Genomic DNA, 25,658 nt, shown 5'->3' on the forward strand with positions numbered 1-25,658 from the left:
TTTGAGCCCTGTGGCCAAATATTCTTCTCTGGCAGCCGCCTCCTTGAAACTCTGTCATTAAAACAAATGGGGCGAGTTTGCTTTGGCTTCACAACCTCCCCTCTGCCCTGCAATCCGCACACAGCTTATGGTGAAACATTGCCATTAAAAACTGGTGGAATGACACAAAAGCAAGTGCATCAGCCCATGGCTTTACATATACAGTGGTACCTCAGGTTAAGTACTTAATTCGTTCCAGAGGTCCCTATTTAACCTGAAACTGTTCTTAACCTGAAGACCACTTTAGCTATTGGGGGCCTCCTGCTGTCGCCGCACCGCCACTGCACAATTTCTGTTCTCATCCTGAAGCAAAGTTCTTAACCTGAAGCACTATTTCTGGGTTAGCGAACTCTGTAACCTGAAGCGTATGTAACCCAAGGTACCACTGTACAGTGGTACTTCGGGTTAAGAACTTAATTCATTCTGGAGGTCCGTTCTTAACCTGAAACTGTTCTTAACCTGATGTCAGGTGCTGTTGCGGTTGCTCACGAGTAACCAAGCAAGACTCCGACCTGTCTTTTACAGGCTTTATTTTGGTGCAAACTATTTACAGTGAAGAGCGTCATAAGTTCATGTCTGGCTCAATTGCTAGCAGAATCCGGGAGTGGTCTGTTTTTGTATCTCCCCTAACATAAAAGTCTCGTCACCCCCAGCCTTTTCCGCCCCTCCCTGTGCCTCAGACTACTGCGCAGGATGGGCGATGGCAAGGACGTGTTTCCCTCCTGTCCGCCTTACTCATGCTCGGTGTTAAGGCTCTTCCTAGCATCCTCTGGTCCTTGCACCTCTTCTCCGCTGGAAGTGGGGCTTTCCTCCTCGCCGGAACTGCTTCGTAAGATTTTTGGAAGCTCCCTGTAACACAACTGCCCTTCTATCTCTCCCCTTTGAGCCGCTGGCAGTTCCCTGACACCTGAGGTACCCCTTTAGCTAATGGGGCCTCCCGCTGCCGCCATGCCGCCGCTGCACAATTTCTGTTCTCATCCTGAAGCAAAGTTCTTAACCCGAGGTACTATTTCTGGGTTAGCAGAGTATGTAACCTGAAACGTCTGTAACCTGAAGTGTCTGTAACCTGAGGTACCACTGTACAACCATCTTACAATTTTCAAATGCATTTTCTTCGCTCATTTGTGAATTAAGGATGGCCGTGGAAGGGAGAGAAAATAAATTTTCAGCAACTTTCCCCACTAACTCCAATGGCCAAAATAAAGATCTACATACACCTGACCGCTAGCATGTGAGTGAGAAAGCTTAACTATAAGCTTTCCCCAGTATATAGTTTTACTTTTGAATGGGCTTTATGTATAGGGGAGGCTGTTCATTCATGCTATGGCAGAACATTCCAGGAAATGTCTTTACCCAAGGGAAGCTCTGTTGATTGAGAAGACATTTAAGGAGCAGACATTGATGATGACCCAATCTGTCCAAATAAAAACAAACCCAAGCCATTTAAGACAGGTTTCCTCTGATGAAGCAGCATGGTAAACATCCCAGAAGGACCAATTCAAATCCAGCACATCCTGCGCAACTGCTTGCTTCAGACACTTTGCTTGACAACACCATCATACTTTGAAGCATTTCCCAGTATGTCACTCCGGTTTTAATTATCCTTCAAAATCTCCTAGTTTCTCTCGAGTGTGTTATAAATTGAGTTGTCAAGAACGGTTTCCTTCCAGGTTGCGATACTCTTCTCCAGGCAATATCTCTATCTCAAAAAGGAGCCAATCTGATGAGGTAAGGTATTCTGAACTGCAGAGTTGCAGCATGGCTTAACTTTTAAGCCTTGGCAGTCTTCCCTGCCCCACGCCTTCTAATTTCTTCCATCGTCAGAGGAAAGAAGGATAATATATGTACCATCCCATTAGTACCATCACAAATCACATGCCTTGGTGATTTGTCTGGTCATAGAGACTCATTTCTAGTACACTGATGCTGGAACACTCCTATGGTAAAATTGAATATATTAAAGATTACTGAATAATTTCAGAACTGCTTCAGGTTATGTGCACTCAACTGGTAAGCCATTGCAAAGGATTCCACCTGGAAATGGGTATTTAATGGATTCATTAAAAAATTTCATTGGCTTTTGGAGTTGATGATATTGGGTGTGAACCATTGTGGTACAGTCGTACCTTGGTTGTCGAACGCCTTGGTACTCATCCGTTTTGGCTCCCGAACGCTGCAATCCCAAAAGTGAGTGTTCCGGTTTGCGAAGGTTTTCTGGAAGCCGAATATTTGACGCGGCTTCTGATTGAGTGTAGGAAGCTCCTGCAGCCAATCGGAAACCACGCCTTGGTTTTTCAACATTTTTGGAAGTTGAACGGACTTCCGGAATGGATTCCATTTGACAACCAAGGTACGACTGTATAAGCAAAGAGCTGTGTCAAGTACACATGCCAAAGATATAATGTCTCCAGACAAACGGACACATGAAAATTAACAGTTAACCAAAACCAGACAGCATTCCACACAAAAGCTCTTAAAGAACCAAAACGTGACATTATTCTTCAACTAACAAACATATTTTATATTGTTTCAATTGACTGACTGCATTTAATTACTTTACAGTATATTTTGTTTTAATACACCATTTGCTGCTTTGGAGGCCTTTGGGCCAAAAAGCAGTACACAAATAAACAAATAAATGCTTATCAGTCAGGTCCACCTCTTACATGAAGACTGGAAGAGAACTGATATAACATCATTAAACAAATGTAAAAAATCCAGACCTGTCAAAACTAATGTCTGTACGAGGTAAACAAAAGGAAAACACCATTTATGAAGCATACAGAAGAACAAGTCTCGGTGAGGGAAGAATCAGCATGGCTTCAGCTAGCTTTTCAAAATTGTTGAGGGTGAGATATCTATCTATAGAGGTTCTATAAATCAAAGATGTATTTAGAATCATAAAGTTGATAGTAATACAGAAAAAAGGAAAATAAATTAATCAAAAGTTTGCATTGTACCCACAAAGAAAGGCTTAAGAAATTGGGAGGTGGTTAGTTTATGGGGGAAATATTCCTAAAGTAGTGTGGAGGGGAGATTTATGATAAGAGATTTATAAAATTTTGTGTGACAAAATTGAATTAAGTTCCCAAGAAATAAAAAGCAGTACTTTTTATGAAATGCACAACTGCTGTTATTGCTGCAAAGTACAGTGATAGCTTTTAAAAAATGATGGCGGGCCTTTCTATGGCAGCCTTCTAAATAAGGTCATAAGAGTTACTAGCCCATGAAATGCTTTACTAGTCTAGGGCTGGCAGAGAGGCGACAGACAGCTGTACTTTTCTGTTGGTTTCTATACTATGGACAGAGGAGAACAAAGCACTCTATTCCTCCTCCACCAGCCCAATCACTAGCCTGCATTCCATTCCCGGTCACCGTATGGTTACCAGGCTAGCACTTAAATAAAAGGCTGATCTGCGAGTGTTACCATAACCATTATCCATCTATAAATAGTAGCCACAAGGGATACAGAGCTGGTAATTAAACTGGCTGGTTAGTTAAGCAAGCCAACTTCATAAACCATAGTTTAAAGCTGGCTTGCTCTGAAACTGACAAGTTCTTTTTAAACCACGATCTCTGGTTCATATGTAAAAGCAAGCAAGAATGATGTGAATGTGAAACTAAAGGCTGCAGAAGTCCTTCTCACAACTGTGTGGGAAGAGGCATGCGTTGTGCAAGTATCGCTAAAGCATGGTTTAATTCAGGGATGGGAAACCTGTGGCCCTCCAGATGTTGCTGAACCACAACTCCCATCTTCCCTGGCCACTGGCGATGCTGGCTGAGGCTCATGGGAGTTGAAGTCCAGCACCTTCTGGAGGATCATAGATTCTTCACCACTGCTTTAAACATCATGTATGGACACAGACATTAAGTTTCACAGTGGTAATTAGCCAGGATTGGCAGTATTCCTCTGACTGACAGATGCCACGAACTTTTCAAAGATCTCTGTCTGGTCAATATTGGAAAGAAGACTGTGGCTTAGATGAACCTTCGGTACGATCCCACAAGGCAATTTTCAGCTGAATATAATTCTTTGATCGCAGTGTCTTCAAAAATCTTCGTTTTCTGAGTTCCTTAGGTACTGGTTTGATAAATGCTTGGGAACTATTTTAATGAGCCTCTGTTTCACCTTCTTGTCCAGTTTAAATAGGAAGCAGCTCTTCCAATTAAGGACCGAAACATTGATTTAACCTTTCTGCTGTTATAGATTAAATGTCTCAGGCATCCTCTCTATTACTGAAAAGTTCACAATCCAGACGTAAAAAGGAATTTGTTAAAGCCAGTAGTACATCACAAGTTCTTACAGTACATAGCTCCAGGTCAGAATATGTAATAATATGTAACCCGGGAACTGAAAGTGAGATGCGAATGATCTTGGGATGTAAAACTTGTCATATTACTGAGACAGAAAGGCATTATTATTATTATTATTATTATTATCATTATCATTATCATTATCATCATTATCATTATTTACTCTTAGTAATACTGTCATATCTTAATCAGGCATATTGTCATGCGGCTGCATATTTGTTTCAGCAAGACTAGCTTCATTTTCAGATTGTAGCCCAATTTATGTAATCCTGTCCCAGGGGTCAACGAGCACTTCTGCGATTCTGCTCACCTCTTCCTCCTGAACCGCTTACTGGTATGGGCATGGGTAGGTGCAGAGGAGAAGGTAAGTTTGTTTGGCCTTTTACGTGGGAGAGACAGAGAATGCCCTGCACATCCTATCACTCTAGACAGGAAAAGGCAACACGCAGTAGGTGATCATGACAGCATGTCAGGGGCTGGACTGAGGAGGAATGGAGGAAACCGCCCCCTCCTCTTTCTGTACCTTCCCGAGAAGAGGAGGACAGTATAGATTTAGAACAGTGGTTTGCAGAAGGTGAGAAGGAAGGCTGCAGAGGGGAGAAGCTGGGAAATATTGGGGGAGCAGCAGGAAAAAGAAGCACCAGGGGAGAGACAGCTAACAGGGTTAGTGTCTCTTGAAAGCTTTCCTGACCCCCCCCTTCTCCCAGAAAGTGTGTTCTCCTACATGGAGAGCACGGGTTGCAGTGGGGTTAACCAGACACCCCTCTGTTGCTGGGCGAGTTAGTTGGGATGGCCACCATTTTGACTGTACTCCTCTGGTTTCTGGGGAGAGTTTGATGTTGCCAATTATTGATTAACAGCCTTAGGTTATATATTCCCTGCATGCAGTGTTGAGCTTCCTCTTTTTGCTGCGCGCATCGGATCACCCGCCCACCCTCCCTAATTTTAGGGCATTTTTTGTGTTTGACCTTACTATGCCTGTCATGGGGTCGTCTGCTTTTGGGGCAGGTAGGAATTTTGGTAGGAATTTTGTCCATTTGGCTGATTGGCTGGTGCCATTTGTTTTTTGCCTACTGCGCAGCAAATCGTCACAACTTGTAAGGTTGCGGTTAGGCATTGGTTTTAGAAAATTGGTTGCTGGAGAGGTATGGATTGGCTGTGCCTGCCCCTCCAATGCTGCTGCTGCAAGGGTATTCCATTAAAGGAATCCAGGGGCTCACCGTGCTTTTGTCCGCACCCCTGTCAAGGGGGCTAGGGCTACGCAAGAGCCCCTGGGAGCATTTGGGGGAGAGGTGAGGGTCTGGTACCCAGCTCCATTTACTCCCCATAAAATGTTTTCCCTTACTGACTTTGCAGGCTTGCAGATGTCAGTTTTGTCCCTGAGCGGGGACAGATAGTTGCAACCAATGCCTAAGCAACCACTCACATTTTGTATTTTAATAAAGCTGTGGCCAAAATTATGCAAAAAACCTTATACAAAATTATGGTGTGAAGTGTGGATTTATTAGGGGTGGCTTGGGAACCTCGACACACAACCAGGCGTACCTTGAGAGTGGTAGAACAGAAAGTACAGAAGCAGAAAGCACAGATCAGCTGGCACAGGGGTGACGTAGAACAGGAGGGGCTAAGGGGATGGATGGGACTTTACTTGGAGCAACGCCATTATCTACGAGAGACCGCATTCCTTCGTCTCTCTCTGTGAATACTGAATAAGCTACTTGGTAAGATCTCTTCTGGTTTTTCTGCTTCTTGGCATCCCACCATGAGAGAGATAGGATTCGCTGAAGCCTTGACACAACAGCAGTGGGCAGACCAAACCAATCCTCATGCCCAATTCTCTCACCTAATGTCATGCTTAAAACCCCCAAGCTCCGAATGGCAAGTTGCCCAGAAGAAGGTGCCAAAGTGCAGACAAAGATGGCAAAATTAGCTGAAAACAGGGAAGGGCAGTTGGGGCTGGCTCTCAACAAGAGGTCATCTTTACGGTCAGACTTCCAGTATACATTTCTATTATGTGGTGGGCAGCTAGCTTCTCTTTTCTTAGATCAACCCCCTGGTGCTTATTAACAGCAACAACCTTGCAGAGCGCAACAGGGAAATACTGACTGTAGCTCAGTGGTACAGTGCCGGCTTTGCATGCGAAAAGGTCCCAGGTTCAAACCCTGGTGTCTCTAAGTAGGGTTAAAGACCCCTCCCCAAAACCCTTGAGAGTTGCTGGCAATCATGTGTATGTGAACAGTACTGCATCACTGTTGTAAGGGTTCCTCCAGACAACCAGTTCATTGAGCTTGCAGAAAGCTTATGGATGTGAGGTTATATCTGGTCTTTACTGAGGATTTGTGCTGATTTGTTTGCAGGATAGCTATATGACCATAACCGTTCATCCTGCATTCATCCTGATTCACTTGTAGAGTGCTTTACACGCCTTCCTGCTAACCATTCGCTTATTCCACACCTTTCAGTTTATTCTCTGTCACTTCTAAACCACAAAAACTCCAAATATATATTTTTAAATGAATTTAATGTGCTAGAGCCACAGAGCAATTTAGCACAATTTAACTGCACAATCCCTCTCATAAAGCAGTAACAGTTTAGAAGCACATTGACCTGGTATAAGGTGGCTTCTGGTGTTACCATGGATGTAACTTTAACAAAATTGTAGAAATGTGTTTTTAAGAGAATCTATAAAAAGACTACTAGTAGACATCTCTGTGTGTATGTGTATGTGCGTGTACATACTTGCTTAAAGAAGCCACATACTTTCATTCTGCTCCTTAAATCAACTGTGAATGCTGGCTTTATTTGTAGCAAGCAGAAGGATATTCGGAAGAGCAAACCATGCTCACATTTCCCCCAAATGCTGTTCCTTGATTTATTTTTATGTTCATGTCAGCCTTGACTACAGAAAGGCCAATTTATAGCTCTCTCACCTGCACTTTCAGACAGACTCATCATTCACACATTAGAGGGCCAAAAAAGAGAAAGAAGTCTTCAGAGATAGTTGTGGCTGGCTATAAATTAAAAGATCTTACTTCAGAGACATGGTGTATCTCTTTTGCTCCCTACAAAAATATTGATTGGGTGAAGGAATGATAGATTGATTTATTCCCTTGCCTGTTGCCTAGATTTGTGAAAGGAAGGAAAAACACCCTCAGGGTTTCCTTGGAGACTGAGGCACAGTTCACACAAACAGCAGATAAAGAAACAAATTCATTCCTAGACTGTGTCACTTTGGATTTGGAACGAGGGGATGGCACCGTCAAATGTTTCTGCATGAAAGGAAGTTATCCACACACACAAAAATGTGTGAGGGAAAAGGCAAAGTTAAGAAGGTTCTTTCTCCCTGACGTGCTGGTTTTCCATGTGGAGGATGATGATGATTATTATTATTATTTGCATTGCTCTTCAGCACAGACATGGAATCAGAGGCATCTTTGAATTAATTTTGTCTGAATTAATTTTAAGAATTAATTTTAAGATGTATTTTAATTAATGGATGAATGTCTGTTTTTATGCATATTGTGTTGTTTTTATGATATTAGCCGCTCTGAGCCCGGCCTCGGCCAGGGAGGGCAGGATACAAATAAAATTTATCATTATCAACATCATCATCATCTCGTCTTGCAGACAATCAAAGCACTCTGTCTAACCCTCCATAATAATCTCCACCTTCTGTACCACATAAACTCTTCTGTTTAGGTAGTTTCAGACAAAGAGATAAAATCAAGTTTGAACCAATTGTATTTTTTTAAAAAATCGTATGCACGAGGGTTTGTAACTCAAAATATAAATTTGACCTGCCACGAAAATGGAAACAGTATGATCATATTTTCATAGGCCTAGCCACCTTAAGCCCTGTCAAAACCAGCAAATCAATACACTCCTGCAGACTGACTCTATGCATAGATAATAGGTCATAGAAGTTGGAAGGGACCCTGCGGATCATCTAGTCCAACCCCCTGCAATGCAGGAATATGCAGCTGTCCCATACAGGGATTGAACCTGCAACCTTGGCATTATCAGCACCGTGCTCTAACCAACTGAGCTACCCATGCAAGCCAATGTGTTCGGGATCACGGTCACATCAACAAATGTAATGCATTTTCTCTCCAGGTCTAACCCAGCACAATGACATTAACATTTATCATCCCACCAGACCCAGAAGTCCCAAAGCTGCACTCACCTCGACGAAGATGAAGCATGGGATGATGGAGTAACTTCGCTGTGTGTTGTTCCCCAAAGCCATTTCTTATCACAGCCCTCGAGGCCAGAGCGTCCAGAGTTGTTCAAGGCTGACGAAAAAGAAAAACCTGGATCACTTAAAAGGCTGGAGACCGGTCACTGATCGTTGTCGGAAGATTTATGTGCAATATGAGCGAGTCAGAAAACCGATGTAGAAGCACCAAGGGTTTCAGATAGGCACAAATGAATCTGCCTTTGAATAAGGTAAAGGACCCCTGGACTGTTAAGTCTAGTCAAAGGTTGTGGTTGTGGTGCTCATCTCACTTTCAGGCTGAGGGAGCTGGTGTTTGTCCACAGATAGCTTTCTGGGTCATGTGGCCAGCATGCCTAAACTGCTTCTGGAGCAATGGGACACTGTGATGGAAACAAGAGAGCATGGAAACGCTGTTTACCTTCCTGCTGCAGCTGTACCTATTTATGTACTTGCGCTGGAGTGCTTTCAAACTGCTAGGTTGGCAGGAGCTGGGACAGAACAACAGGAGCTCACTCCATCGTGGGGATTCAAACCACTGACCTTCTGTCCAGGGGTCCTTTACCTTTTTTTACTTTACCTCTATATCTCTGGTGTGTTTATGGCTCTAGATTGGACTTGGGCAGGGAATGGCTTCAGACAAAGGGCTGACATTTGTAAGTAGGGCACATGTCAACCTTAAACTATTTTGAGTGTGGGTCTTAATGCTTAATTCTGGCCCACAGCTTCAAATAAATTCTCCATGTGGGCAGTAACCTCCAGCACATCTCTGCTTATTAGAAGATGCTTTTGTTGTTGTTTTGCTCTTTGACTTTGTAACCACTATCCCTCCTCCTACTCTTATTCCCGGAGGAAATAAAAGCTTTTCAGAGCAAGATGTTTGCTTCGTGGTTCTCCTTCCTTAACTGCCTTTGTAGTTAATTTTCCATTCACAACGTTGTACAAATTCCACATCTCTGCCTCTTTTCCCAGGAGAGTGTTGACGGTAACCTCCACCCCTTGCTCTCTGCTTCAAGGGCTTTCAGGAGGGGTACACAGGGTAAATTAGGCAAGATAGGAGCTAGCTCATGCTAATGAATTCCCTGCCGTTGCATTATCAACCTGAATTCCCTTATTTAGAGAGCTGGAGCACCTCACCAAACTAAGACAGTCTAATGTTACTATTCTGAGAGTAGGGCTGACTATGCCTAGCAACTCAGTGGTTGCTGTTCCTGGAGGGAAACAGAACTGAGCCACTGCAAATATTATCTGATCTTAATTTCAGGAATCTCTGAAAGACCAGAGCAAAACAGTGCAAGGCACTACAAGTTGAATTTTGAAAGGAGCTAAGTTTGCTATGTCCCGCCCCATACAGTGGTACCTCGGGTTAAGAACTTAATTTGTTCTGGAGGTCCGTTCTTAACCTGAAACTGTTCTTAACCTGAGGGACCACTTTAGCTAATGGGGCCTCCCGCCGCCACCGCGCCGCCACCGTGAGATTTCTTTTCTCATCATGAAGCAAAGTTCTTAACTCAAGGTACTATTTCTGGGTTAGCGGAGTCTGTAACCTGAAGCATATGTAACCTGAAGCGTATGTAACCCAAGGAACCACTGTACCTTTAATAGCTGGCTGACCAAGAGGAATGTGGGGCTCCTGTACCTTTAGCAGCTGATTGACAAAGATAAATGTAGCAAGTGAAGTCCCACCACCACTAAAGGGAAGTGAACTGTTGAGGAAAGAGTCATGTGCTAAGGAGTACTGCAAAAAAAAAGGAAAAGACACGAAGCTGGTAACCTTATCTGCATGTCAGTATAAGAGCCTTTGTGAACAGGTAGGTGTCCTTTGTGAGGAAGCGAAGTGCTTGTCAGGCACATTTTGCACCTGGCTAGATGCGGGTGGCGCTGTGGGTTAAACCACAGAGCCTAGGGCCTGCCGATCAGAAGGTCGGCGGTTCGAATCCCCACGATGGGGTGAGCTCCCATTGCTCGGTCCCTGCTCCTGCCAACCTAGCAGTTCAAAAGCACAAAGTGCAAGTAGATAAATAGGTACCACTCCAGTGGGAAGGTAAACGGCATTTCTGTGCGCTGCTCTGGTTCACCAGAAGCGGCTTAGTCATGCTGGCCACATGACCCAGAAGCTGTACGCCAGCTCCCTCGGCTAATAAAGCGAGATGAGCGCTGCAACCCCAGAGTCAGCCACGACTGACCCTAATGGTCAGGGGTCCCTTTACCTTTTATCAGCCACTTGCGACCAAGTGAAGATGGCCGGGCACCAAGATGACCCCTGATGTTTCCACCATCTGGAGGTGCATGCCTTGGGATCCTTGAATCTCGACTGTTTTCACACACAAGCAACACATCCTGTTGAATTCTATCTGGTATATTTTACCTTGCACAATCATGGCAGTGTTGTTGAAAATGATAATGTTCCAAAGTATCTTAATAGTTTTAAAAAAACGCATGGGTGAAACAATTAACTTGTAACTGGCTATCAAAAAGGGGAATCAAGAATGTTTTGTAGTTGAAAACCAAATTGCTGGGATCCTCCAAGTAAATATTTTCCAAAAAATATGTCAGGTATAAAGAAGAAAAAGAAAAAAGGACAAATTATTTTTGAGTTATTGTCTAATGAAAATACTCATACATCCTCTTGTATGGAAGGGGGAGACTGCACTTGGCTCCTGCCCATGCACTTTCAATTAGCAATGTCTGCAGGTTTCTTTCCAACAAAAGGAGAATGGAAGTACTAAATTGGCTACTTCTAATTAGCCGCGGGGATATTTTTGCATCAAAGGCAATTTGCAGTATCTGAGTGACAGCAGCGCTCCCCAATAAAAGACTGATTTGTAAGGGGGGGAGACCCTCAAGATACAGAAACAAATGGCAGGGTGGATCGAAAATAAAATACAGGTGGAAGACCTTCTTGACAGCAGGTTTATTGCTCTCTTAACAGCAGCCTGATACAAAGAAAGTGAGACAGTGACATTTTCTCCAACCCGAGTCCCTCCATAATGTTACTTGACTACAACTCCCATTATCTGTGACAATAGGCAATGCAGGCCGGGGTTGATGGGAGCTGGTGTTCAAAAACACCTGGACAGCCACAAGTTTCCCATCAGTGTTGTAAAGCATCATGTGCACTGATGGTGCAATATCAATTAAATATAACAACAGTGGCACAAGGAGCAAGATGGCCACAAAAGCAAGCAGTCTCTCCTTTCTTTTTTCCTTCCCTCTAAAAGGAAGCACCTTCAGTTTCCTTTAAAGGTAAAGGTACCCCTGACCATCAGGTCCAGTCGTGACCGACTCTGGGGTTGCGTGCTCATCTTGCTCAAGAGGCCGAGAGCCGGCGCTTGTCCGCAGACAGCTTCCGGGTCATGTGGCCAGCGTGACTAAGCCGCTTCTGGCGGACCAGAGCAGCGCACGGAAACGCCGTTTACCTTCCCGCCGGAGCGGTCCCTATTTATCTACTTGCACTTGAGGTGCCTTCGAACTGCTAGGTTGACAGGAGCAGGGACCGAGCAACGGGAGCTCACCCGTCGTGGGGATTCGAACCGCCGACCTTCCGATCAGCAAGTCCTAGGCTCCGTGGTTTAACCCACAGCGCCACCCACAGTCCCTTCAGTTTCCTTTAGCGCCACCAAATTGTTGCATTATCCCTAGGGGTTCCTCTCTCAGCAGCACCTAGCTAGTCTCTTCTATTAAAATTAAACTGATGAGGCAGGCTATGTGCTAAGGATTTATCAGCACGATACAAAATCCACATTACTCTTCATCTCCCTCACCTACCAGCACTGCCCCACCAAGCATGGCAACCACAAAAGAGGCATCTGCAGGTTCATTATCTAAACCAAATATTTGGCAGTGCTTCCCCCAGAACAGAAGGTCTGCCTCAGGGTAGGTGAAGCTTCTCTGGCTGTTCAGAGCAATCTCTCCTCTAACGGGTCACTGGCACTGAGCACCAGTTAAACTGTTTCACTGCTCTGCTAACTGCAAAGGAAGGAGGCCACAGGAAAAAAGAAACCCAGCCTCCAAAATGGCGATGCACTGAGTGATGGATGATGAATGGCAAGGCAACGTTTGCTTGCATTTCACTAGGCTCGCGAATCCTAAACAAGCAGTTCAATAGCCAGTTGCTTGTACGGAACATGTTTTAGGGTAGTTTTATTCGGCATAAAACGTACGTCACATACATTTTGCGGAGGTTCACCGCGTATACTAATCTACTGGTTCCAGGGCCAGAATTAGGTTTGATGAGGCCCTAAGCTACTGAAGGTAATTGAGCGCTTTATATGTCCAGCTGTACTTTGTCAACAACAAATTATCGCTTTTTTGTGTTGAATATATGATATACGCTAATTTATTAACCTGATAAGTATCTAAAGCCATTTGCACATAACAAACTATTTTATCCAAGTAATTGTTGAACTGAAATACAATTGAAAATGTACATCCAGGGTTTTTTCCTTAAATTTTTTTTGGGGGCCCTCAAGAGGGTGGGGCCCTAAGCTATAGCTTGTTTAGCTTATACGTAAATTTGACACTGACAGGTTCTATACCCCCCCCCCAGACAAACAACATGGCTGCTCAAACTTTCACTATATACCTTTGAACAAGGGAAAATATCTCATCCGCTCATAATTCAGGAGATATTGTTGAAACATACAGGTAGTGTCTAGAAACAGTTCCATTGCACAGAAAAGGAAGGATTCTAGTACAGTGGCAGAACAGATGCCTTGCATTTAAGAAGTCATAAGTTCAGTCCCTATCATCTCCAGAGAGGACGGGGAAGCCCTGTCAGAAAACCAGGAGACAGAGCTATTGTTGGTGTAAGCCAGCCTTCTGCAAGCTGGTTCTCTCCAGATGTTTTAGACTACAACTCCCATCATCCCCTGAGCATTGACGATGATGGCTGGGGCTGATGGGAGTTGTAGTCCAAACTTCTGGAGTACATCAGGTTAGGGAAGGCAGGAGTAGGCAATATTAATATTCAATGTCATGTACTTGACTTGCCCAGTACAACCAGGCAAACAACCTAATGCCCTCCCCAAATACAGTGGTACCTCGGGTTAAGAACTTAATTCGTTCTGGAGGTCAGTTCTTAACCTGAAACTGTTCTTAACCTGAAGTACCACTTTAGCTAATGGGGCCTCCCGCTGCCAGAGCACGATTTCTATTCTCATCCTGAAGCAAAGTTCTTAACCCAAGGTACTATTTCTGGGTTAGTGGCGTCTGTAACCTGAAGCGTCTGTAACTTGAAGCATCTGTAACCCGAGGTACCACTGTAATAGCTAGTCAAAAAGGCAGCAGACACCTCCCCAAATACCTCCCTAAACCAAGGCAAAAACCTAAATGATTCCGAGTCGCCTTCGAGAACCACTGCTGGTAGCCTGTTGACCCATGCACAAAGAGCCCTCGGCCCATCTGCTCCACCATTTGGAGAATTACGGATTTGACTCCCCGCTCGGGTCTGTCACATAAATGCGACCGTGGAGTTCCACTCAAGAAGCCGGCAGTTAATAGAAACACTGTCTTAATCCTATAAGTACTCCAAATACCATCCCCCTTTCAGACACTCGCAGAACCTCAGGAAACATTAAAAAAATTGCTCTTCATTTGTCCTCTTGCTCAGATCACAGAAGAGTCGGCTGAGAATACTGATTATTCCTTCTTTCTTTCAAGTGCTGGTACACCTACTGGCTGCTCAGGGCTGCTATATTCTCTTACTACTACCAATACAAATGAGCTATCTTGAGACGGCAATTGCTACTTTGGATTTACACCAGGGTTGATTGAGAAAAAGACTCCTGCTCCATGTGACTCACTCATTACGTCTGTAATGTAAGGTGGCTTCCAAAGAGATTACATATTATCCCAGATAAAGAAGGGTTTTAGTTACCCTACGGCATAATAATGGAGAAGGTAAAGGGACCCCTGACCATTAGGTCCAGTCGTGCCCGACTCTGGGGTTGCGGTGCGCATCTCGCTTTATTGGCCGAGGAAGCTGGTGTACAGCTTCCAGGTCATGTGGCCAGCATGACTAAGCCGCTTCTGGCGAACCAAAGCAGTGCACGGAAACACCATTTACCTTCCCGCCGGAGTGGTACCTATTTATCTACTTGCACTTTGACGTGCATTCGAACTGCTAGGTTGGCAGAAGCAGGGACCGAGCAATAGGAACTCACCCTGTCGTGGGGATTCGAACTGCCAACCTTCTGATCAGCAAGTCCTAGGCTCTGTGGTTTAACCCACAGCGCCACCTGCGTCCCTAATAATGGAGAAGCTGAAGCTCAACTCCTCAGTTACTCCTTAATTACAGAGTGATCATTGCTGCTGCCTGCCATAAGGGAACACAATGGACAGAAATACAAATTAATGCTAAGCGGCGTCACTAAGCAAGCAATTTTTGCTACAACTATAACATGCCTCCTCCTCAAAGTTGCACTGCATATTTATGAAAGGTTTGTTAACGTTTTGCTCAGCTCTGGGGCCTGAGTACACAAGCAGTCCCTTCACTCGAGCAAACTTTGACTTGGAACTAGGTCAAGGATATGGGTGGCCGTACACAAACCCAGAGCTAGAACAGGATCTTGGAGCTGAAACAGGAGCATAATCTGTCAGAATCTACTGATCTGTTGACCAGACAAAGGCATAAGATGGGGATGGGGATGGGGATGTGGATGGGGGAAGCTGTGCCCATCCACACTGAGACATTGCACTGGCCACAGCACTTGGTTCAGACCCTGATAAGGCACTTCAGTGACGGGATGATAATGATGCAATGTGGAAACATGCAGAAAAATATGGAAAACCCTCCCCACCCCAGCAGCTATAGCACTATAAGTGGTACAACTGGAAGGGCCCTTGGTGATGAGCGTAAAGCAAATTTGCAAATACAAGTTCAGACATGCACATATACATATATACATGGGCTGGAATGATCTGGGGAACTATCAAGGGCTAAGGAGATACACAAGAACAGCTATGAAAAATAAGTCCCAAGCAGCGTTAGAAACTCAGATATGTAAGATGCACCCCAAATAGCTCCTTAAACCAAGCTTGCAGTTGCCAAAATGGAATGTCTAGTTGCCATCTTTAGGTAAGACAGATCTCAATACTTATTTTTCAAATGATGGACTGACTGTGGTCAATTCCTAGCTAAGCATCTGGCTAGTTCAGATGACAACCTTGAGCTTAGGTCTTTAAGACAGGCTTCCTCAACCTTGGCCCTCCAGATGTTTTTGGCCTACAACTCCCATGATCCCTAGCTAGCAGGACCAGTGGTAAAGGATGATGGGACTTGTAGTCTCAAAACATCTGGAGGGCCGAGGTTGAGGTAGCCTGGGTTAAGAGCTTTGAGAACTTAAAAGAAGAAAAGTCACTTGATCCAGGGACAGTCTATATATATATAGATAGATGATAGATAGATGATGATAGATAGATAGATAGATAGATAGATAGATAGATATCATCTATCTATCTATCTATTGGCCTATTCCAACCTCTTTTTCTTAATGATGACTCCTGCTCCTACTCAGGCTGCACAGAAAAAAACTTTTTGGTTCCTGAAATTCATTCTGATTGTGCAGATAAAATGTAACTGCCAGAATTCTACAGGATGTGGCATATGTGTGTGAAACAGTCCAGATCCAACAATCCTAAAACGGTGGAGATGTCAGGCACCATGCTGATGCCCCAACATCTTCACTTGGTCGCAAATGGTTGAAAGCCAGGTGCAAAATGTGCCTAGCACCTGGCTAATTTCGAACACAGGTCCCAAGTTACTACAAAATACAAGGACTATAATCAAAATGTCATGATATAGCCCCAACCTGACTCAGAAGCAAGAGTCATCGAGTTCAACACTAGTTACTTCTAAGCATTTATAGTCAGGTTTGCAGCTTTAGGCTGTATAGTAAGAAGACGTCAATCCTCTTCACAGTTGCTTTTGATTCTTTCTGTCTCCCTTGCCTACTTCTCTGAACAACATGAACCAAGCAAATCAAACAGGTGGCTTTCTTGAAACCCGAAAAGCTCAATGTGTGGGTTTCCATCATATTATATTAAAATACACACACACAAACATCACACGTTCATATATATCCTAATCATTCTAATGGTTACTCTGCAATCAGCTAAACCTGCTTAACCCAACCTCACGAATTGGCTGCTGTATTTAAGCGAGACAACCTTGGTTAAAATAGGCTGCATCTGGATTACATTGCTTTTAGATTAACTTTAAATGAGAATAAATGTATTGCATTTAAATAATCTAATAACAAAGGGATCCCATCAAAGGGACTTAATTAAGTATGTGTTTAAGGACACGGCAGGATCACAGCTAATGGGCTCAATTGTCTCGCATGATCAAGCCCTCTGAAATTCAATTCCCTGTCTCTGAAATGGGGCAAAGTTACCCCTCACTGCTTTTACTGGGACACTGAGATAGACAAGATAGATATCTGCATAGACAGACAGACAAAGACAGACCTGTGACTACTTGTCAGCACATGCTATCCTGAAAACCACTGAAGCAAACATCTGTTGGGAATATGAAAGAAGTAATTTGGTATGCATGGAGCTAGGAAGTCAAAGTAACCACTCACACCTGTAAAACTCAAATATCTGGACTAATGAAGATCCTTTATGAAAGTCTCCTAGGAGAGCTGCAAGACAAATTTCTGCCTACGCTAGGAATGCTTCCCCAATAGGATTTACTTACTGCTTCTGTTGGCAGTGCCCTAAAAAAGGCAAGCACTCCAATTGGAGAATTGCCTTGACCAAAGGCGTCATGGACTTTGGAGAAGCACGAACTCAGGATGAAAGGGAGAAACGTGATAAGAGGAAGCCGGAAACCTATGTCCCCACTGTGGAAGGATGTGTGGATCCAGAATTGACCTCTACAGTCACCTACGGACACATTGTTAAGACCATATTCATGGAAGACAATCTTACTTGGCTATGAGTGATCGTCAAAAAAGAAAGAATTTAAAAAAGGTGAATGACGATCAGAAAAAAATCAAAATAGAGGAGGGAAAGAGCAAGATTCTTTGTGAATTACCAGCTTAAATGCAACCCTATAGTGAAAGCAAAACATGGTACTATTATACACAGAACAACACTGGGAGTTGAGGGTAGTGATGGGCAAAATTAGATCAGGATCTACCTGCTTTTCTCTGGGTAATTTGCAACAGATCAGCAATGGGTCTCCGACTCCCTGTTGTTCAATCACGAAAGAACAAAATTGACTTTCACAACCTAAATTAGCTTGCTGAAATGAAGTCAGGAGTTGACTATGGTGGGAAATGGCTGTGAGCCTGATACCAAAAAAAAGCTCTTTGGCTTATGATGTGCTCCAAGGTGGTTTGTTGGGTTTTGTTTTACTTCTTCTATGAGATGCCTTTTGCATCTGTCTCTTGTTGGGAGACTTTAAGGTTCCAGTAAAAGGCAAAGCGAATTGGACAAAGTTTGTCTACGCTGATCTACAGCCAACTGTTGCAAAAACATGGACCTTCACTGGTGTGTCATTCAAGTCCTGCTTCCCAGTTAACTGAATGGCAGAAAGTGACAGAGTAGGAAAGCTCTTGACTTCTAGCTAGCTATTTCAGAGATGGTGAGCCTCTGGCCCTTCAGATGCTATTGGACAACATCTCCTATCATCCCTGACCTATCATCCCATGCTGGCTGGGAATGAGGAGTATGGCATCCAGCTACATCTGAAGGGCCACAGATTTCCCACCACCTGTCTTTTGACAAATTAAATCAGAGATCAAGAAGGAGGTGGCAGAAATGCCGAGTGATTCAGCATCTCCAGCCCAGCCAGATGAAAGAGAGAGGGCTTCTTTATACTATGTTCTGATTGAGCCTTGGGTCAAAATGACACAGACGACTGATGCCTGAAATACAAGAGAACCGGAGATGATTATGTGTAAGTGCTGCATGAAGCCTTAGCGTACTTTTTCTAGGAAAACAGCTGCCTTCAAATTGTGATCAGTGGTGTGGTTAAGAAACAGATTCAATACTGGGCATCAGCAGAAATAGCTTGCCACCTACCTGCACTTTCATCTAGCCCAGGGCTGTCTGCTATACCATGACCGGAAGCAGCCCTCCAGGAACTCAGACAGAGATCTTCCCCCTTACCTGCTACCTGATCTTTTCCATGGCTGGATTCTGGGACTTTCTAATCCAGGCATAGGCAAACTCAGCCCTCCAGATGTTTTGGGACTACAACTCCCATCATCCCTAGCTAACAGGGCCAGTGGTCAGAGATGATGGGAGTTGTAGTCCCAAAACATCTGGAGGGCCGAGTTTCCTATGCCTGGTCTAATCTGTGGGTTGCCTTCTGATTGAATTTCACTATGATTCTGATTTGGTTTTAGGATGCATTTTAATTGATTGCCTGATTTTTTTTAATATGTTATATATTTGATGTTAGCCGCTCTGAGCCCGGTTTTGTCTGGGGAGGGTGGGGTATAAATGAAATGTATTATTATTATTATTATTATTATTATTATTATTATTATTATTATTAACATGCTATGCATGTGCTCTGCCACTGAACCAGGGAGGCACCATTGGAGCTAATCTCCAGCTGAACGTGGCACATAAACACCATCTATCTGTATGTCAAGGAGCTGTCAAGGAACCAAGTCAACCACAGGGCACGCACACACATGGGAGGCAGGGAATGCAATTAGTTCTTTACTAACAGAAAACAACACTCTGGTTCACCTTAATCCAGCTAAGACATTGCTGAGACTGACCACTAGCTCTGCCCTTCCTCCTCTTGTCTTGATCCCTCCCAAGAAGAAGAAGGCTATGTTGAGAAGGTGAGCTCCTCATCTGGGTCTGTTGCTCAGCAATGTGCAGAACTTGCAGAGGGGGAGGCGAGCCAGCAGGACTGATTCTGTGCTCACACATTGACTCTCAGCCTCTAACCCTGTCCTAGAAGGCTCTCCTCCTTACCCCACCCCTCCTTTGATCGCTCCAAGCCTCTGCTTCCAGCACCTCCCAGCTGGTCCTTTCTGCAGACTGCTCTTCAGTGTCCCACCACCAGGACCTGGGATCTAAGTCGTCTTCTGTGCCCTCCCTGCTAGGCTCTTGGGCAGATGGCTCCCAGCACTCTTCCTTATCCCGCCAGTCCCTGCCACTGTAGCTGCCAGTTCATTCAAATGATACCTTCATGTGAGTCTGACCGTGAAAGAAAGGGTGGGCTGTGTGTCTGGCCGGCTCTTGTGCATTTGGGAGCAGTTTGATCTACACAAAACAGTGAAATTTTCTGCAGCATTCAGGCAAGCATCACCCTCAATTTATTTCTGCAGGTTCTGCTGCTGTTAATGGAACAAGGGTAGGGACTGGTAAGGGGGGAAAGACTTTATGAATGGGGCCCTTAGTAGGATGACCACATTTTGTCTGGCCCAGCTTCTGCTGAGGAGTTGCAAAAACTTGCATTTTGCTAGCATCCTACACAACGACTAAATGCATATGACTTATTCTCTACATCTTTCCGCAGGGCCTGTAAGACAGAGTTGTTCTGCCTGGCATTTGGCTTAGAATCAATTTGATTCCCTTCCCCCTTTCTTTTTTCCTTTCTCCTCCTGTGATGAGGCTGCATTTTAATGTTTTAATTGTTTTAATGTTGTATTTTAATCTTGTTTTATTTCAATCAACTTGTTTTAATTATTGGTTGTTAGCCACCCTAAGCCAGGTCTTGGCTGAGGAGGGCTGGGTATAAATAAATAAATATTATTATTATTATTATTATTATTATTATTATTATTATTATTATCTGATCTTTCTAGCAGCTGTGCAAGATTATAGTATGTTAAGATGAACCCTTTGATCGGTATTCACAGGTAAGATTTCAGGTAGAAATCAATGCACCCACTTCTGGCCATAGAAACCAAAAAAAGAACAAGCCAGGAATGTTTCCTGAGAGGGGTCCCTCTAATAGTTCACATTTAAAATTATTTTTATATATTTTTTTCTTTTATAAGAAAAAAAATCATTTATAATTAGTTTTTCCATTTTCCAGATTTCCATTTCATTCCTCAAGCGTCGTTAATTTCAGTGAGAGACTCACCTGTATTATGTCACCTATATAACTTTAATGCTTTAAATCTGAATGGAATGATTATGACTGACATGGGACTGGAGCCTGAGGGCTTCATGTCAGAGTTCAGAGAGACTGGACACAGGATACCCATTTGAGATGTAATTTAAAAGGTGGTGACATTCAATAAGCCTTCATGTTATTTATAATGGCAGCCCAAGCCAACTTTGGCCATCTATAACACTGTGGAGTTCTGCACCCAATGACGAGTAATTTGCAGGCTTTGTAGTATTTCACAAGGGCATTATACTGTCAAGTTTCAAAGGGATCAGACAAAGGATGCTACTATTTCTCCCATGTAAGTGACACTGAGAAAAGAATGTCTTTTAAATTATTCCGAACTAGAAATCCTGGGTTGAAAGTTCAGCGGGTTAATAAGGCTGCCTATCATCCTTTAAATAGTTTCCTGAACTGAAATGGACCTATAATTTTGAGCTTCAGCAGCCAAACAGTAGAAGATTTCCAGGGCTTTCTAGCAGTCCCTCTGGACATCAGATCATATAAAGCCCTGAATTTGGTGGCAAGGATATCTGGTGGACAAGCCTTCCCTTGTACAGACCCACTCCATCTTTTTGATCATCTGAGAAGGCCTTGGTGGTCATGGCCATAGCTAGCAGATGGCCATGCACCCTTCCCACATGCAGCCCAGAGAGGTGTTAAATGTGGCATCTTTTATACACCAATTTAAAATGCATTTTGTTGTTGTTGTTGTTTAGGTATCTCCTGTCTGTGGATTTTTAGACTTCAGCGCTCAGTATTTGGGTTTAGGATTTTGATTTTGTATCTCTACTGACAGTACGTATTCTTGCTTTTTATTTGTATTCTTGTCTTGATGTTATGGTTTAACATTGTAAGCTGAGTAGAGATTATATATATCTGTTCTGACTCGGTCAGACCACACTGGGCACCGCAGTGTAAGAAGGATGTTGACAAGCTGGAATGTGTGTAGAGGAGGGCGACCAAGATGATCAAAGGTCTGGAAACCATGCCTTATGAGGAACGGTTAAAAGAGTTGGGTATGTTTAGCCTGGAAAAGAGGAGACTGAGAGGAGATAGGACAGCTATCTTCAAATTTCTCTAGGGCTGTCACATGGAGGCTGCAGCAAGCTTGTTTTCTCCTATTCTGGAGGGTAGGACTCGAACCAATGGCTTCAAGTTACAAGAAATGAGATTCCGACTAAACATCAGGACAAGCTTTCTGACAATAAGAGCTGTTCAACAGTGGAACTGTCTCGCACAGGAGTTGGTGGACCTGCTTCAATGGAGGTTTCTAAGGAGAGGTTGGATGGCCATCTGTCATGGATGCTTTAGTTGAGATTCCTGCATTGCAGGGGGTTGGTCTAGATCAGGGGTCAGCAAACTTTTTCAGCAGTGGGCTGGTCCATTGTCCCCGAGACCTTGTGGGGGGCCGGGCTCTATTTTGGGGAAAATAAATAAATGAATGAATTCCTATGCCCCATAAATAACCCAGAGATGCATTTTAAATAAAAGGACACATTCTACTCATGTAAAAACACGCTGATTCCCGGACCATCTGCGGGCCAGATTTAGAAGGAGATTGGGCTGGATCCGGCCCTGGGGCCTTAGTTTGCCTACCCATGGTCTAGATGACCCTTGGGAACCCTTCCATGATTATATGAATTGATAAAATACATAAATAAATGATAAAATATTATAAGATAGGAGGGAGAGAAAAATCCCAACATCAACAAAAAGGGTTTCACAAAGCACCACAAATGCAATATTGGAAGATAACATAGCAAGAATCCTGCAAGATCAGATCAAAGGCCCATCTTGTCCAGCATTCTCAATTTGGCAAAGTGGATGCCTCTGGAAAGTCCACAAGCAAGGCTGTCCCACTTGTGATTAAGCACAGCTGGTGTTCAGAAACATACTGCCTCCAACACCTGATCCTCTGTGACTTTTGTCTACCTCTTTTTTAAAGCATTGCAGGTGGTGAAGCACAACCTAGGTGTGCAAATGCATCAGGTCTGCAAGCAGAAAACTGCCTCTCCATGCATTTCCCCCTTGCTGGATTGCAGCCTGAGTGAATCTGCAATGGATGAATACATCTCTTCTTTTTTTTACCAGTAGCAGAATGTTTGTTTGTTTGTTCCAATTATCCAAATGCAAATAACTAAAGGGATAAAAAAAACATGAAGGAACAGATTATGAAAACATACTGCTTCAGACTCTCAATGTTTCCATCAACACTATCTTTCAAAAAAATAAAATAAAATACAGCGAGAACTATTATTTTACAATGCAACATTAGCATTTCAATGGGTGATAATGTACCTTCATTTACTGTGCAGATAATACCTGCAAGTGGCTTTAGGAAATCCTATCCCGGCTTGCAAGTGTGTTGCCTCTTAGCTTGTTATGTGCCTGAACAGTAACATTAAGCTTTCCTTGCTATTTTAGGATTTAAAAAAGAAGAGAGAGAATAAAATTTTATTTATGCACACACACACACACACACACCGTACTTTTCCGTGTTCAAGACGAGGCTTTTTTCTTATGAAGTTACGTCCAAAAATTGGGGTCGTCTTATACACAGATAGTGCATAGGGTAGGACGTGGGATTGGTTGCTGCTGCGAGCCGGAGATCATCAGCGGCTATTGGGCATCTTATTGGTGGCTGTGGCAAGGACTGGGGATGATTGGCTGCTACTGCGGCAATAGGGTGGGCAATTTGCGGCTTTTGGGACGTGCACGAGTGTCAACTGTAGGGCAGACAGGTGAGCAATCTTTGTCAATCTCTGAAGAAAAGCTCAACAACTTTGTGCCACTCCCCAGAAAAGTTCAACAACTCTGGGCAATATCTCCCCATTTTCTTAATTTTGAGTCCCCCAAAATAGGGGGCGTCTTATACATGGGGGCATGTTATACACGGAAAAGTACGGTACTTTCAGTTGGGTTAGTCTTCTAAGGGAAGTGTGTTCCAGCACCGATTTTTCTGGAAAAACAACACTGGATACCAGACAAGTCAAGCACACTGCATGTCAATCGCATCATATCATAAATGCAACAGCACAAGGAAGTGTCATTGTTGTTCCTCCTCTGTTAAATCTATTTTCACCTGTCATCAATGCTTTAGTCAATGAAGGGCCCATATTTGATCTTAATACGCTCAGCTAACAGCCAGCAACACTTAAAGGAGCTGTGCTGGGTTAACACCTGAATGATTCGTATTCATATTCATATTCACTGTGAAGAGGTTCCTCTCTAGTTCTTTAGAGGCAGGCATCTAAACTGCCTCTTTGCTCCAGAGTGCAGGCCCTCCAATGATTGGGTGTTATAAATAGCATGCAGCTCTCTAAGAGAGAACACCTGAACCACAAAAAAATATTCTAGTGGGGGCCAGTTTGGACTAGACTGTGGCTGCGGGGGTTGAAGCCACGCGTCCATTCATCTCTCCAACTAATCAATCAACCTAGTGACAGCAGGTTTAAAATATGGGGCTACAATCGAGAGAGGCTCTGGTGTGTGGGGAAAAGGTTCGATTCTAAGGCCCATTTAATTCATCTTCCAAATGTTAACATTTCTTGCAGAGAGAGAGAGAGAGAGACAGAGAGACATATTTAATTCTCTTTTCATGTTGTCAGACGTTTTAATTCCCAGACATCCCACTGACTGATAAGCCAGGATTGATACTCTTGTCTAAAGCAGACCTACACAAATGCTGCCCATAATGTGCTCTAGATGTTAATTGAAATGTTGCAGTGTTGTTTGGCATCAGATACATCCATCTCTTTGTAATGGGGGCCTCTGGGTATTATTTAAATTATTAGATTGTGCATCAGCGTGCATCAACCCTGGCCTGCAAAACTATTAGGAGAAATACATTCGGACAAGGTTCAAAAGCTTCAATTTGGCCTTAGGAGAGCTTAATGCTATACAGTTTTGTTTTGAATGTATATCGAATGGCAAATTCTCATCAATATTGGTAAAGGACCCCTGGACAGTTAAGTCCAGTCAAATTCAACTATGGGGTGCTATGCTCATCTCACTTTCAGTCTGAGGGAACCAGTGTTTGTCCAGAGACAGCTTTTCTGTGGCCAGCAGGACTAAACAGCTTCTGGTGCACGGAAACACCATTTACCTTCCTGTTGTAGCAGTACCTATTTATCTACTTGTGCTGGTATGCTTTCGAACTGCTAGGTTGGCAGGATCAATATCACCAGGTCTTGTGGGAGACCTTAGCATGGTCCAGCTAGTGGGCTTCCCAGTGATGTTTCTGCCACTGCTAGAGACTCTCTCCCAATAATCTTCCATCCAGCACCCTTCTCTATGCCCCATTCCCCCTAACCCTCTCTTACTTCTCTTTCTTCTCTTCACATTCTTCACTGCTGTGATGGCTTCTCCACCTCCTTTGGCATCTGGGCTCGGAGAAAGGGCCAAAAGGCCCCCTTCTTCGTATTTTGGACAAGGTGACAAGATTGCAAGTGCCGCTGTTGAGGCTTGCCATGGCAGCTAAAAAAAACCCTATGTCTTTTTAGAAATAAAGACCTATGTTCAAAAATACCCATGTTGAAAAGCTTTTCCAGCCACTGTAGCAGCAGCATTTTCCTCCCTCTGATAAGAAAGACTCCCTTGGTTTTCTTCTTTCAGCCCAGGGGAGGCAGTAAGGAGGTGGAAAGTGGAGGCAGGAGCATTGATGATGGAGAGACACTGGAGATAGTGGCACACATTGACACCTTGGCCCAGCAATAAGTAACTGGGTGTTAGCTCAGGCTAGCTACTGGCCTCTCTGAGCTCCATGGGCCTTGGGCCAGTGCCTGATGTGGCTAACTGCTGGTACCAGAGTCAGAATATCACAAACTTTTCTTTTGGGATTAATAGGGGCAGAGGCCCCCAAAAGTTGGTTAAATTGTTTATGTATGCCAACACTATAGCCAGAACTCTGTATGTACAAAAATGGAAGGAAGTTCCAACAAAAGAGGCCTGGACTATGTGGAGATAGCAAAATCAATGACAAAAAATAAGAGATCAAAGAGC

At 43.7% G+C, this 25,658-nt stretch overlaps 1 protein-coding gene across 3 annotated transcripts in view; it reads right to left on the reverse strand.

Moving 5' to 3' along the window:
- Nucleotides 1–25,658, reverse strand: part of PLPPR1 (phospholipid phosphatase related 1) — a 109,666-nt gene that overhangs the window by 40,127 nt on the left and 43,881 nt on the right. For all 3 annotated transcript variants that reach the window (XM_053371636.1, XM_053371634.1, XM_053371635.1), the window contains exon 2: nt 8,537–8,645. In XM_053371636.1, the coding sequence (XP_053227611.1) occupies nt 8,537–8,599 (63 nt within the window). In that variant the 5' untranslated portion in view covers nt 8,600–8,645. The remainder of the gene's footprint in view (nt 1–8,536; nt 8,646–25,658) is intronic.

The sequence above is a fragment of the Podarcis raffonei genome, chromosome 17 (genome assembly GCF_027172205.1).
Source record: "Podarcis raffonei isolate rPodRaf1 chromosome 17, rPodRaf1.pri, whole genome shotgun sequence".
Lineage (NCBI taxonomy): Eukaryota > Metazoa > Chordata > Lepidosauria > Squamata > Lacertidae > Podarcis > Podarcis raffonei.